General features: G+C 41.8%; 2 protein-coding genes across 10 annotated transcripts in view; both read left to right on the forward strand.

The window, feature by feature from the left end:
- Nucleotides 1–574: 574 nt before the first annotated feature.
- Nucleotides 575–3,032, forward strand: LOC133479578 (E3 ubiquitin-protein ligase NHLRC1-like). Its single transcript, XM_061776742.1, has one exon. It carries the CDS (start codon nucleotides 751–753, stop codon nucleotides 1,936–1,938), a length of 1,188 nt encoding a protein of 395 aa, XP_061632726.1. The 5' UTR covers nucleotides 575–750; the 3' UTR covers nucleotides 1,939–3,032.
- Nucleotides 3,033–4,720: 1,688 nt separating this feature from the next.
- Nucleotides 4,721–15,325, forward strand: part of kif13a (kinesin family member 13A) — a 45,862-nt gene continuing 35,257 nt past the window's right edge. For all 9 annotated transcript variants that reach the window (XM_061777967.1, XM_061777968.1, XM_061777973.1 and 6 more), the window contains exons 1-2: nucleotides 4,721–5,085; nucleotides 5,245–5,335. In XM_061777967.1, the coding sequence (XP_061633951.1) occupies nucleotides 5,031–5,085; nucleotides 5,245–5,335 (146 nt within the window). In that variant the 5' untranslated portion in view covers nucleotides 4,721–5,030. The remainder of the gene's footprint in view (nucleotides 5,086–5,244; nucleotides 5,336–15,325) is intronic.

Raw genomic sequence — 15,325 nt, forward strand, 5'->3', positions numbered from 1 at the left:
TACTGTGTATTCATTTTGTTAATTGGTTAATTAATGATAGTTAATTGTAAATAACATAATTAAGGCAGCACAGTGGTCGCAGTGGAGCAGTCCTGGGTTTAAATCTGGGCTTCGGTCTTTCCTGCGCTTGCGTTTTTTTTCTCCGGGTACTCCAGCTTCCAAAAACATTACACATAAAATAATACATTAGGTTTATTGACAACTATATTGACCAAGTGCTTATATGTGCCCTGTGACTTGCAAACGACCAGTCCAGGGTGTACCGTGCCTCTCGCCCAAATTCAGCTGGGATAGGCTCCAACTCACCTATGACCCTAATGAAAAATCGGCATAGAAAATGGATGGACGGAAATGAGAATGAATTGATTTTTTTCGTTTAAAATAAACAGTTGAATTTTTTTAATACACGTTTTTTTTTTTTTTATATTATCTATAAATGACTTAGTCCATCTATATATTTTAAAAATCTAATGAGAACACAGTTTGCCCACCCTTGCCCTGACTGAAAGGAGTTTCAGCAGCATGTGATGTAGTTTGTTTCCAGAAGAGGGCAGCAGAGAATGCCGCTGGGCTGCCAAACATCACGTGATTTGGGCCTACTGCAAACTGCACAGCACAACAACGTTGCAGTGTTCTTCTCATATCGCTTGTTTTTCCTTTCACCTCTGCTCGATTACAAGCACCTTACCCATTTTTATGTCTTTCCTGCACCTCGCGTAAAAGGTAAAGAACAAAGGGGTTGTTGCAGCCATGGCCCACAGCTGCCCAAGGCGTGGCAGCCCGCGGCGACCCGAGGGCACGTTGCGAGAGATCCAGGTCAACTTGCTGGAGTGTAAAGTTTGCTTCGAGAAGTTCAACCCTCAGCGGGCCGATCGCAGGCCGCAGAACCTGTCGTGCGGTCACGTCCTGTGCGTGGAATGCATCGGGGCCCTGTCCCACCCTCTCCTGAGGAAGCTGGAGTGCCCCTTCTGTCGACAGCTGTGCCCCGTTGACGCCACCTCCCACTGCCAGGCTCTTTGTGACCTGCAGGAGCTGCTCTTGTTCAGTCACGTGGAGAAACAGGAAGTTGGAGAAGAGGCCTCAGGTGTGAGTGGCAAAGCCTTACGCCTCTGTTTGACTTTTGGTGGCTGGGGGACGCTTATCAACCCGACTGGGTTGGCGGTGATGCGATCCTCGGGGACTGTATTTGTGGTGCATGATGGCGAGAAGAGGGTTGTGGTATTCACTCCTCAGGGGAAGAAGCGGCACGCTTTCGGGCAAAGAGGAAAAGCCAGCGAGGAGCTTTGTCACCCAGTGGATGTGGCGGTGACCCCCTGCGGGCACGTGGTGGTGACCGACGCGGGAGATAAAGGCGTCAAGGTGTTCACGTCCAGGGGAAACCACGTCATCACGGTCAAGGCCGGCTTCTCCCTGCCGTGGGGGGTGGACACGGACAGCGGCGGGAGCATCCTGGTGTCGGACGTCCAGGCGGGAACGCTGTCCCGCATTAGAGTGGACTACAAACATGGCGTCACGCTGGAGGAGGGGGCGGTGGCTTCACACCTGGAGCATCCGAAAGCGGTGGCGTGCTGCGGGGCGAACGGTCACACGGCCGTGATGGAGCATGTGAGCGAGGACGTGCTACGCCCGGCGAGTTACTCCAGATTGACGGTGTTCACTCCGGACTTCCACGTCCTCTATCAGACGGACACGTTAAGTCTGAGCCTGAAGGCCTCGGTCAAGATGAACATGTCCGCTGTGACATTTGACACAAACGGACACTTGCTTGTGGTTGACTCCCTTCAGGGGATGGTTTGGACTTTTGGGAATGTACAAAGCGTTCCCGTCCTCACTCCTCTTGTGGCGGAGCACCTTAATCGACCTGTTGGACTGGTGCCACTTAACAACACTCTCATCGTTGTGGACGGTGGAGACCACACAGTCAAGATGTATTCTTGAGAAGACGGCTGCGTAGTTAAATTGCAATCTTAGGTTAGTCTTCTAAAAATAGATTAATCGTAGGATAGATAGCTAGAATATAAAGCTAGATAGTAGGATAGCTAGCTAGCTAGATATGCCAGCGCATTGTAGCAGCCTGACTAACCGACATGCGTATGTGGTGGCCATTTTTGGGGAAGTAAAAATTCTCATCAAAGCTAATGCTGGGACAATGTGCCCGCATCCTTGATCTTTTGGCTTTCTTGCCTTGCACGGAATGCGCTGACAACTCCGCCCCTACTAGCTTAGTGTCGCTGTAGGCGTAGCTACCTCTTCATATCTAAGGTTAGCTGGCCGGATGGATGGATAGATAATCCACCTCCTACTATCACCACTATCATGTTGCAATTGTAGAAACTATCAATTCAAAACTATACAAAATTCACTATACAACAGCATGCAATTGTGCCATACAGAACAGCCGGAGCAGTTTAAAATCAATAGTTATCTAATCTTCTTCTTTTCCTTTGGGCTCCATCTATCTAGCACACTTCTGGCACCAGTCAACATATTTCCATGTCTATCCTTAATCACCCTAACCTGCTGCACACCCTTCCCATCTCTATCCCTCTGTCTGGCCAACCTGTATAGATCCTTTTCTCCTTCTTTAGTGTCCAACCTGGCATACATGTCATCATATGCCTCTTGTTTGGCCTTTGCCACCTCTACCTTTGCCCTGTGTCGCATCTCAGTGTATTCCTTTTGCCTCGCCTCGGTCCTGTCAGTGTCCCACTTCTTCTTAGCTAACCTTTTTCCTTGTATGATTTGCTGTACTGTGAGGTTTCCCCACCAAGTCTCCTTCTCTCCTTTCCCGCCAGAAGATACACCAAGTACTCTCCTGCCTGCCTGACAAAAAAAAAATAAATGCTGATTATTAAATGTATTGATTTGTGAGGAGACTATCGATTTGTTTTCCCAGTTGAAGTTGGCTGTAACAGGTTTTGCTGGATGGAAAATTATTATTATTATTATTATTATATTATTATTATTTTTTATTTTATTATATTATTATTATTTTTTATTTTTAACAATTAATATGATGTTTAATGTTGAAGTTAGGTAGGAATTGATGCTGCTGAAATTTATTTCCCTATGTGTTTAATGAATCTGTACAATATGACTTTTCATATTGTACAGATTTCATTCATTCATTTATTTATTAAGATGCATCATATATGCAAGGCGGACATTTGGCAAAAGGAGATGCTTGTTGTAAACGTGACGGAATGAAACTGGTTTCACTTGGTCACTTCGGTTTGTTGACATGGAGTTGGATCGCACAGTAGCAATATCAATATTTGATGTTGCTTTATTTTGGTAAGAGCTAGCGAAAAGGTTTATATTTTGTCTCACCCTTGAAGACAGCATTTTACTTTGTTTCTTTTTTACACAGTATGTCGATGGAGTTGGAATAGTCAACCTCTGATTTGTTCACGTTTAGAGCTTCACCAAAGCGCACTGTAATATACATTTTGCGGTTCTTTTATCGTAATTGTTGACTTAATGTACTGAGCAGGGAGGACTGAAAGGATCCCCTTAGCCTACATCACAACAGTTTCTGGTACCTATTTTATTTATGGTTGTCATCACACTTGGCATGGCATTATTTATTATGTTGTCGACTACAAAAAGACTAATGGTGAATGCGTTGTCTTGCTTTTGACGTTCAAAAACTCTGCGTAATCTCCAAACACACGTAAAGGTAAGGTATTATTTTTCCAGCTGTTGTCATTAGCTAATTTAGCTTTTTTTTTTGTTAAGCTTGTGCAGGTCCTGTCGTCAGTCCCAATTATCCTGTCAAAATTTTCCAGCAAAGCTGTGATTTTTCTTCTTAGTATGAGCACGATGTAAAAGGGAAACTATTTTGTATGCAGTTTTTTATTCGTTGTGTCATTTCTCTTGAGTCCCTATGAAGTTCGGTATACTGGGACACTGCATTTATTATTACGGGCTCCATTTTCTCCATGCCGCTTACGCTACAACACTGATGTAAAACTCAAGGCCCGGGGGCCAGATCCGGCCCACCACATAACTTTATGTGGCCCGCGAAAGCAAATCATGTACATTGACTTCAGATTTCATGCTAAAATACCCAAATTACAAATTGTCTTTTCTTCGAATAACGCTGAGATATTGCAAGCATTTTTTTGGGTTACCAATTCCCCTTTTAAAATAAATGGAATGATACTTTAAAAACATTTTTACTGGCTCCTGAGTTCAAAATGAGTTATCCATCAAGTTGTTGTGTAAATGTAATAATATAAGGCAATCATAAATTTAATCTTTATGGGTTTGCAATCATAACGGCCTTCCTGCTCACCATGAGAGTTATTTTTCATTAAAATACTTGTACTATTATTTGCATATGCCTCTCAGGTGTAACCCCAAACTTTTTCGAGAGTCCCACTTTTCACACTACCCCACCAACACCAACGCCACCATTTTTCTTTTTTTTTGCTATGTCAAATGTTATTTTCGCTCTATGCTGCGGGCTGCTAAAAAATGGACAGCGGTGGGCCACAAATGTCCCACGGGCCGTAGTTTGGACATCTTGGCGTTAACGCACCAAGTGTTGTCTCCTTTTAGTGGTGTCAACCACGCATTTATGGGGTGAAAATAAAATTTCACTGGTACGTGTAAATCACTGTTTTCCATCATCACGTGTCTGGTGGTCTGTCTCCACACCAAAAAAAAAAAAAAAAAAAAAAAGTTTGCCCCTCTTTTGGTGCTTGGTGCAGCCTCCACAGTCTGCCTGCTAGAGGACAGCAGAGCAGAGCAGTCGTGCTCCCGGACGCTCCGTGCAGGAAGATGGCGGTGGAGATGCTGTCTGGACGCGGGGTCCAACTCTGGATTCGCACCTAAAAAAAAAAAAAAACACACACAAATCCCGATGGATATAACGGACAAGCATGGACGCTTTGCTGACTTTTCTTCTTGACGCACGGACGCTTGTGGGGCGGTTTTGAGCCACGATCTGTCTCGGCACAAATCCGGGCTTGTTGGCCGGAGACTTTCCCCGCTGAGAGCTCAAGACGGGCGGAAAGTGGACAAAAATGTCGGATACAAAGGTCAAAGTTGCAGTGAGAGTTCGGCCCATGAACCGCAGAGGTAAGTGGGGTTATGTGTGCAGTTGCAATCCGCTAGCTTTTCATCCCATCGCTTTCAATAAGACTTGCGGAGTTTTACGGAATCAAGGTCGCGTTTCACACACACACACCCCCCCGCCCGCCGTCTGCTTTGTTTTGCAAAACAAACGTCTCCGTGCAGAAATGGAGCTGAATACAAAATGCGTGGTGGATATGGAGGACAACCAGACGGTTCTGCACGCGCCGCCCTCCAATGCAAAAGGAGACAACAGGTAAAAAAAAAAAAAAAACACACACACAAAAAAAAACCCCATGCACTATTGCTGACTTTAGTTTGTGCAGAAGCATGCCATCACTGCAATTGAATTTGGATTTTGTCGTGAATTGTGATGGCCCATCCTCCAAAAATGTGTCACTTATACAGTTATGCTTTCATGTGGTTGGTTTGAGTGTCACAAAGTATTTGGAGCACCCATGGGGGCTCCGGCACTGTTATGTAAATGTCCGACCCCAAGTGCAAGTGCACCAATAACTTGAACCCAGCTTTGCCGTCGTGCAGTATGCAATAACATAACATACTATTATGTATATATGATGTACTTTATTGCAATAAACATCTGGGCAGAACATTGACAACTCCGGCCTTCCTGTGTGGAGTTTCCTATTGTACTCCAGCTTCCTCTCACATCTCTAAAACCTACATATTAGGTTCATTAAAGATCCTAAATTGTCCATAGGTAACAAATGTAAGTGTGGGTGGTGTACCCCACTGAGCTAGAATCGGCTAATGAGGACAAGTGCTGTATGTAGAAAATAAATGGACAAATGCTATAACATACCGCACATCAGTGGTTGTCAGATTTTAAAAAAAAAAAATACTAAGTACCATCTCCCAAAATATATTTAGCTCTCCAAGGGCCTCGGTCATGACCAACGTTATTACAATAGTGTAATAATAAGTGTTAATCAAAAATCAGGCAGAGGTTTCATTCCTAAAAGGTATATTTAATGTTAATTGTAAGCCACTTTAAAATTGTGCAGCCTCAACATTAACAGTGCGCACAACTATAGGAAGACAACTGTACTTCAATAATGATTGCATTAAATTGTATTGCATATAAATGTTAAATAACAATTATACCCAAATAAACGTTGAAAAAAACAAACCGTTCTTAATTAAAAGATAAATAAAACTTAACTGCACCTGGCTGCTTCCTCTACTGTCTAACGTTTTTAAATGCACTTGCAAAATTTCTAAGAGTCTTAATTTGTATAATCCTTAATTTTCTTGCCATTGTTTTTTAGAGTTATTTTCATTCATCTTAATATGTTTGATTGTAATTTCACGTTTTAAATGTATTTAGTGATTTAGCGTGATTTTGTGATTCTTTTGCATGCCACCTGAAAGAGCCTGTGTACCACACTTGGAGAAGCACTGCTTTGGAAAACAGAAATTTACTGCAACATATAGAAAAAAAAAAGAAAAGAAGTAAATATAGTATAATATAATATATAACGATAACGTGTGAAACAACATTGACTATAATAATAACAAAAGATAACATTGGTATAGGTGAGAGGAGCAATGACAAGTAGAATTGCAGACCTCCACCAAGGCCAAACGATCCAAAACATGGCAGTCATTGTCAACGTCACGAGCAAGCCAACTCGTCTCTTATTCTGACAATGAAGCGCTACCTACTGCATCTGTTAGGCCATTGCCTTACTTGGCCCCGATGCACGGGCTGTAACGGTGAAAGGTGAAAATAAATTCACACACTGTACCACGACCACCTCTCGACAGCATTAGCTGAGTAACGGTCGAAACAGTGCTACAAGTAGCGACATTACAAGTTGAACTCCATTTGTCAGTAGCGGGATCAGAACGTTGCTGTGACATTTTATTTGAATCATTATGGATGTACAGTTGCATCCAATATACTTTTGGAATAAAACCTCTTGTCTGATTTTTGATTCACACTTAGGCCTTGTGCGTCGCTGTATTTTAACGACGGTTGTGATGGTGGTACTTAGAGAGCAAAGTATATTTTTCTTAGGTGGTACTTTGTGTAAAAAGTTTGCAAAACCACTGATTTAAAGGCTCCACCCGACTGAAGTTTTTCGAGTTTAGCTACTTTTGTCCTTTTATTGTAGCTCAGCTTGCTACATTTCTCCGGTCGTCTTTTAATGTTGAATAACATAACATATAATATTAACATAATAATACTATAATAATAACATAGCATAACAACTTGTAGCTCATAACCTTAGCTTGCTACATTTTCCAAGAAGCCTTCCTAACACTGCTAGCTAGCTAGCTAGCTAGCGTTGACCTAACTGTATATAACAAAAACCTTCCTACAGAATTTGGTGTTTATTTTGGGTGGGTATTTGCTAACTAAGTTCTGGATTGAGCATCATAAATACTTTATTAATTGTCATGTAAATTAATGATAGTGAGAATACTGTAAATGCAAATAAAACTAATATTTTTCAGTAACATTTTAACACACAAGTGTAATGTAACCTCTAATATTAATGTGGTAAAACACTCTTTAAACATTCCTAAATGATACTAAAAGACATTAAACATTCCTAACTCGAATAAATGAGGAAGGCGTAGTGAGTTGCATCCAAATTTTTAACATTAAGACACCAAGTGCACATTTTTTTTCTAACATTTAACAGTTGGTAGCCAGCAGCAATAGAGCAAACCACATCTCCACAGAGACGCACACACTCACCAAGCAACAATTTGCACTTGGCAGAGGTCACTCCCCAAAGCGGCATTTGCTTGCTCGTTGCTATTGTTGAGGGCTGAGACAAAGTTTGTATTTGTTTCCGTATTGTATTCAGATGCTATGTCGGTTATGGAACAATTCCAGATGTGTTTACATTAAGTTTTCACAACAACTGGTTGGTTTGAGGTTAGTTGTATTTCCTGTGATTTTTTTTTTTTTTTGTAATTTTGATCATGTTTGATAGCTCTGGACATTAGTGTTTTAGATGCAATGTTCAATGTGACAAATTATATTCTATTGTGCTGTCCAGCCACACTGTATGTGTGATGATTTGACGCGCAGTTTCTTGTTGCTGGTGATTTTTGCTCCTTGTGTTTAGACTGCAGTGGTTTTTGCGAAAGCATATAATTTTGCTTTCATGCTGGTGGTGGAGCTGTGAGAGAGGCTTTCTTTCTCCGTTCGCAGCCGTGTTTTGAGGGCACCTGTTGTTGTGTGCTGGAGATTAGTCAGATTGGGTATTAAAATGACAAATATGGCTGCAGGGGACACAGTTGTGGGAACTTTTCCTCTTTTGTGGAAACAGAGACAGAGAGAAGAGTGTGTGCAGATCCTTTTTTTAATCTGTTTTGTGTATCTAAAAATATGGAAATAGAATTAAGTTTGGGATGCAGATGATGTGCGAATCATTTGAAATCATGCTGTCCACAGACAGACCACACAGAATAAGCAAACATGTGCTTCGCCTGAGAATTTGAAGGCGTATGAGGGATTTACTTTCATGGTTGAGCCTCATTCTTTGCACTTGACCGCATTACAGCGACACTCGTGATCCCTAAGCTGCGGGCCAATGCGACACAGCTTGTGAGGGACCCCAGAGCGGCAGGTTAAGTTTCCTTAACTTTCTAATCGCCTTCCTCAGCTTTCATCTGCACGGTTTGCTGGCACACCCATAGCACATTTGTCATGGGAATGCTAGGTTTGTGTTCCGTAGATACAATGGTTTAGTGGGGGTGGAGAAGCAGAGAAACACCTGAGGCCGATGTCTGTGATGGAGATGAGTTGGAGGGGCATCATGACAAGGAAATACCCCTCGAGAGGGGGCCCCGTATTACAATCTGTCATGTTCCGACATGCCTGCCAGCACAACTGAATACAAAGGCGTCAAGACTTACAATTCCCCTTTGAGAGGAACATATGATCAAACTTGTCTTCTAGGGGTGTCCCCATCCAATTTTTGAGATAAAAAATCAGTCCGATGTCAGCAAAAAAAAAAAAAAAACAAAAAAAACAAAGATCAGATCACACTAAAATCTAAAATCTCAGATTTTACCACTCTTATACAAGGAGTCCATTCCATGTGCTGCTCCAGCTAAGGTGCTCACATAGTAGCAAGGAGTGAATGTTGCTTGTTTGAAGTCGTTTATTGACACTCCAGTTGAAGTTCTCTGTAAAACTAAACAGACATAACAAAAGAATTACACCAATTGAATGTTCAAATACATCACAGACTCCCTTTCTTCGTTTTTGTTCACGATACTCGCTAGCTCAAAGCTAACACACGATGAATGAAAAACACCATTGACAAGCTAACAAAAATTAGCATCAAACTCGCACCACTTATATCACTAATAATAATAATGTATATAGGTACACAAACGCTGTATAAACACATACAAAAACCCAAGAGAACAATACTCTCTGGTATATATTCTTCAAACCCTGAAAAAGGAAGTTATAATAATGATATTTGATAGTGACTTCTTCGACTTTCTTTGTTACTGTGTGTATCTCATTGCGTGCACCACACTGCCCCTCAGAGGTCAAGACATGCACAACAGTTACTTTGTAGAACCCATTGGTTAATAATAAATGGGTCAGTTTTTCCTCATACCTACTGTTGCTGATTATTGTTCTTTGTTTGAGTAACATCACTTGATCAAGCCTTTTCTAACATTCCCATTCTACAAAATAAGTAAATTATGTATGATTATTGCTGTCGGACCGATATGGGTATCGGCCAAAACTCAAGGCTGCGATATCGGTATCGGCTCGTAAATGCAAAAGTTGGATCGAGACATACCTAATGTCTTCCCATCTTTACTAATAATACCGGAGACCAGACGTCCATGTACACACGAGGACAAAATTGTCGGTACAACATTGAAAGTGGACGTTCATTGCGCACATACTCTGTTGTTACTGGGGTATTAGATACTGCTTTGATAAACGCACATGGTTGCCTTTATCAATAAAGTGCAATGATGCAATGTCTTCACACATACTGTACATATAAAGCTTTTTCTCTTTTTAGTAAACATTCTGATCATATTTTCCAAAACATGCCTTTCTAAAATGACAACGCTACCCTCATGAACGTTTTCTTTGTCTTTCCATTATTCAACCTGTGTCACTAATCAACATTTCTACGTTGAACTGCCAAGAACTGCTTGGCATAATAATACATTCTATCAAACATGCTGGTCACATAAATTGACTTGTTAGTCTTAATCACAAAAGGACTGTTTGTTTAGAGGCTGGCCTATTGTTTACATCTTGACACGGAATGGAGAAAATGTGGTGTCGTCCGTTTTTGTGGCATCTGTGCCTCATCAGCCTCAGATGGGGCTTCTCTTGCAGTGACAACTAAGATTTTGCTCTCTCTGTGTTTGGGATCTTACACAACAATTTTGTCAATTCCCCCCACCCCAAATGAACTGAGTGGGCTTCCAGTCCTTAGCGGAAACGTCTTCGGTGACATTTGTGATGTGTGTTTCTCAGCCATCCTGTTGCTTTTGTGGCCTTTTGTCCGTAGCGGCCACACGCCGTAGCTATTTAACACGTGACATCAACAAGTAGACAGGGTCAAAAGAGGTGTGTCCCCGTAATAAATGTCACTTGATTTCCCTCGGGGGGAGAGTAGCACCGAAATAAACCGATTGATGAACTTAGCTTCCTTTTGAAGCGCCTGCCTGTGAAACTGATTTAATGCTTCTGCGCCGGCGCATCCTTCAGCATGCATGGCCCGCAGACCCACCTTGTCACTGACTGCGGTGTCACAGATGCCTGCGATGACTCCACTGGATCCGACCTGCGTCATCTGTTGCGCTGTTGGCATGCGCGCAGGAAAATTCCCAAAGTACAGCATCCTGCGCATTGCTCCTTATTAGTGCTGTTTTTGACATATCTGAGCTTGGCTTTCATGTCGGAACTTTGACTCACGAGGCCGCTCGTTTGTCTTGGCTGCGTGTTTGCAGGGCGGTTGCCGAGCGACAGCCGTTGCCGAGACACAGAGGAGTTATGTTGATGACCATATGAGAAATATGTCACAGGCACCCAAATAGTTGGACGTGTACAACAAGAATGATGCATGGTTTCCTTTAAGTGCAGAAATGCACCCGTGTTGTAATTCATACACATTTTATTGTTCGAGACCTTTGTAAACCTCAGCCCTCTGCCACAATGTAAGATTGCTGAAGCAGTGCAGCCAAGGGAAGGCCAATATAATCAAGTCATCAATTAACACCCCAAGACTAGAATATTAGGCAAAGCTTTGTTGTTTGTAATGATCATCCTTTTCACAGCAGTTATTATTAGCAAACAGTAGAACAGTTTGCAGGATTACGTAAAAATATACGAAACATTCCATACGGATCAAGGTGGCACATGATGTAGGAATTTATTTTCAATCGAACACTTCACCCCCCAGAATTAAATTGGCATCCCTTGCCAAATGAAATTAAGTTGAATTTTCTTGATTGATTATGGGGAGAGTTAACAGTCGATCCATTGTTATGCATGTTCTCCCCGTGCCTGCGTGGGTTTTCTCCGGGCACTCCGGTTTCCTCCCACATCCCAAAAACATGCATTAATTGGAGACTCTAAATTGCCCGTAGGCATGACTGTGAGTGCGAATGGTTGTTTGTTTCTATGTGCCCTGCGATTGGCTGGCAACCAGTTCAGGGTGTACCCCGCCTCCTGCCCGATGACAGCTGGGATAGGCTCCAGCACGCCCGCGACCCTTGTGAGGAGAAGCGGCTCAGAAAATGGATGGATGGATATATATATATATATATATATATATATATATATATATATATATATTATGGGGCTAAATTAAATTAATGCTGCCTGGGGGCGTGGTGTCATAGTGCAGGTCTGCATGGATGCAACTCACCGTCTCATAACTGACATCATGTTGTTGTTCTGCAGTTGTAAAACTAGTTGCAGTTGAAAAAAAATTGCCTGTTAGTTGCAGCCAAGAAGTGCACTTTCACCATTTTGCTGCAATTGCTTTAGCCATGTTTCAACAACAATTCTTAATGGTTAGTTAATGCAGTACTATTTCCAGCCACAATGTTATGTCGCAAACATATGGAAAATTTAGAATTCTTTCATTTTTATTGAGCGTTTCGCCCTTGTCTGAGCTCTACTGAGTGACCTACTATTTAATACGGACATTATATCAATGCTAAAATCAAATGTTAGCGCAAGACTTTGGCTCAGTATTTGCCTTCTGCATGGAATCTTCTTGAAGAAACACACACAAGATTGCTCAGCGTTTTCCTGTGTGTCTATCTGTGCAGCAGGGTGACCTCTCGCTTTGAGTGGGTGGGGGCCACCGACTTGATTTGTTCTAAACATACTAGGGGAATATTTGAAATGTTAGCCTGCAGTCCAGAGGAGCGCAGTGTGCAGTAACCCAACACTGACACACAGAGAGAAAAAGAGAGAGCGAGAACTCCCGATGTTGTGTTTGGCTCTGAAACTCGCATGAATTGTAATTGTCTGAAACATGTTGACAGTCCAGCAGGGGAATGAGTCTTACGTGTGGTTAAATTGAAGCTAAATGGTTTGGAGGGGTTGAGTTTTACCAATCAGGCAGAATTAGAATCTCCTGGGGGATGTATGTGAGAAACTGTTACTTTGTGTGTGACTGTACATGGTCCATTTGAGCAGCAGGATTATGTCATCAGACTACTAAACTGTTAATCTGATATTACTTCATTTGCAAATTTGGAGCTACCACACTTGTGGGTGTAGGCGCTCTATTTTCATCATGGGTTTTGGAAAAGAAAATAACATTCAGCCACAGCTACGTACGGACATGTACCATAACAATTAGATAAAACATATTACAAGAAGAATTTGTATGGTACATGTTTAAAACAATGGACTATGCATGGCAACATATTAAGCATTTCTGGTGGACTGGTAGGTTTGTTGGCATAACAGTTTCCACTGTCAATATATTACAAGCTACTAGGATGCCAGATGACGGAAAAATATAACCTCTGTCAATAAATGTGTGATAATCTCGGGTTATAATAGGGTACAATCGGTATCTTCAATAGTTGATGCTAGTACTTAGTACTTTTCGAGGTGGAAATGGCATCACATGACTTTTTTTTCTGTTCAAAGACGAGAAGATCGCTCCCCCAGCCAACACTGCAGTGTGCCGCTACGTTCGCTGTCACCTCGGTTTTGACTTTTAATCAGAATCAGAATCATCAGAATCAGAATCATCATTATTTGCCAAGTATGTCCAAAAAACACACAAGGAATTTGTCTGCGGTAGTTGGAGCCGCTCTAGTACGACAACAGACAGTCAATTGACAGAGAACACTTTTGAGACATAAAGACATTGACACAAAAAAAAAAAAAAAAAAAACAGTCACTGAGCAGTTAAGGGTTGCTAGTTAGTTAACACATTTTCCTTGTTGTCACTATGCCTTTACATGCTGCCCGGAACTTCACATGCCAATTTACACCAAATGCGGAAGTGCATGAAGCCCATTGGAGGATGCTCTGTGGGATATAATGTTTATGCCCATGGACAGTATTGTGAGGTTATAACATTACTTGAGAACTGTGTATTTTGTATCTTATTGAGTCAAATATAATGTACTACTGGAAATAAGAGTGTACCCCGCCTCTTGCTCAACGTCAGCTGGGATCACCATGATGAGGATAGAAAATGGATAGATGGATACGTTGTACATAAACAGTATCATAAACAGTTGGGAAATGGTCAGTTAAATATATTGTTTATCTGGGACCATGAATTTCTATTTTGTAACTGTTGTTCCACATGAAGAAACAATTGTTCATATTGTATGATAGTTGCAATGTTATTCGATGATACATACTGTAATCTTGTGTGTTTGTTGCCTGCTGGGCTAGAAGAGGACATTTTTTTGGCGACATAATGACCCAGTGGCCTTAATCCTGCTACATATCCACGGGAGTGGTGGGGGGGTGGGGATTCTGATGCTGCACTCCCACCCTTCATAACTTCCTTTTGGGGATCAAATCTGGAACTGGAGCCTGGAGAAACACCTCAACCAACTGTGCACGCTAGCCCTGAGACAAAGAATATTCAAAATAACCTTAATCTCAGTCTCAAAGGAGGTATTTTCTGCTTCAGATAAAAAAGATAAAAAAGATATGTTGATAAAATCATCTCGAGCTTTGGGGGCGTTGGGTGACTTATAACTGTATTTTCCGTCCAGCCATGTTGACATATTCTCCGGATGTCTTATCATCGAATGGCTGGAAGGCTGGGAGCCAGCGTGTAGCCATGGCGACACGCGGCGTACGACGCACAAAACCAGCAGCGGTGGCCTGTGTGTGCTGAACCGCGACATAAGCCCTCAAACCTCAACATGTCATACACGCTGAATTTTAATCAAATTGCCTCAAGGCTGCACCATTTGAGCTATGCGACCGAGTCGCCACGGCTGGCGCTGGAACGCTAAGAATACACATCACTTAGCATTTAGGCTGATTGATTTCATGCCAAATTAAAGTCAGTCGAGTGCTGCGGCATTTGCACTATTTTTAACAGCAGTAAATACGGTCACATTTTTTAACATTGACATTCAAAAAGTCCTATAAAAGTTTTATAATTCAATGCCTAATAGATGAAAACATTAAACTTTTAAAATAGATTTTTTTTTTTTTTTTGACATTCCGAAGAGGAAGGTAGATTTCTGATGAGATTAAAAGATTATACCGCGAGGCTGAGTGGGAGAACTAATGTGCTGGGATTTCTGTACGGGACTCTTAAAGTGATAGAGGCAATTGGGAAGAATAAAAATCACATTCAATAATGTACAAGTCATGAATGAAGCCTGCAATTGTCTTCAGTGAGGAAGTAATTGTGTTATCAAGATCTATGTATAGCCCGTTGGATACAATTCGCGCCATTGTCTTTGTTCGGCATTGCCGACATACCAGATGTAGCTGTGTATAGTGTACGGACAAAAGCGAGACAAAGTATCTTTGCAAGGAGTTATGCTGTAGTGCATGTCTCCTTCTCGGCTCATATACATTTGTACTGGGTCTGTTTTTGTTTCTCATCGTTCGGGGTTAGTCTGCTAATTCTTTCTGGGATTTTAATGTAATCCACTGGGAAATAGATACGGCAATGGATTTATTGTTGTTTGTCTGCCATGGAGATTTCTTGTGTTGCAGATCGCAAGGCGCGGTCTTATTTGGAACATGTCCACATTGTGCTCGTTT

The sequence above is a fragment of the Phyllopteryx taeniolatus genome, chromosome 6 (assembly GCF_024500385.1).
Source record: "Phyllopteryx taeniolatus isolate TA_2022b chromosome 6, UOR_Ptae_1.2, whole genome shotgun sequence".
NCBI classification, from domain to species: Eukaryota; Metazoa; Chordata; class Actinopteri; order Syngnathiformes; family Syngnathidae; genus Phyllopteryx; species Phyllopteryx taeniolatus.

Coding starts and splice junctions, on each gene's coding strand:
- LOC133479578 (XM_061776742.1), top strand. CDS start 751: ATGGCCCACAGCTGCCCAAGGCGTGGCAGCCCGCGGCGACCCGAGGGC.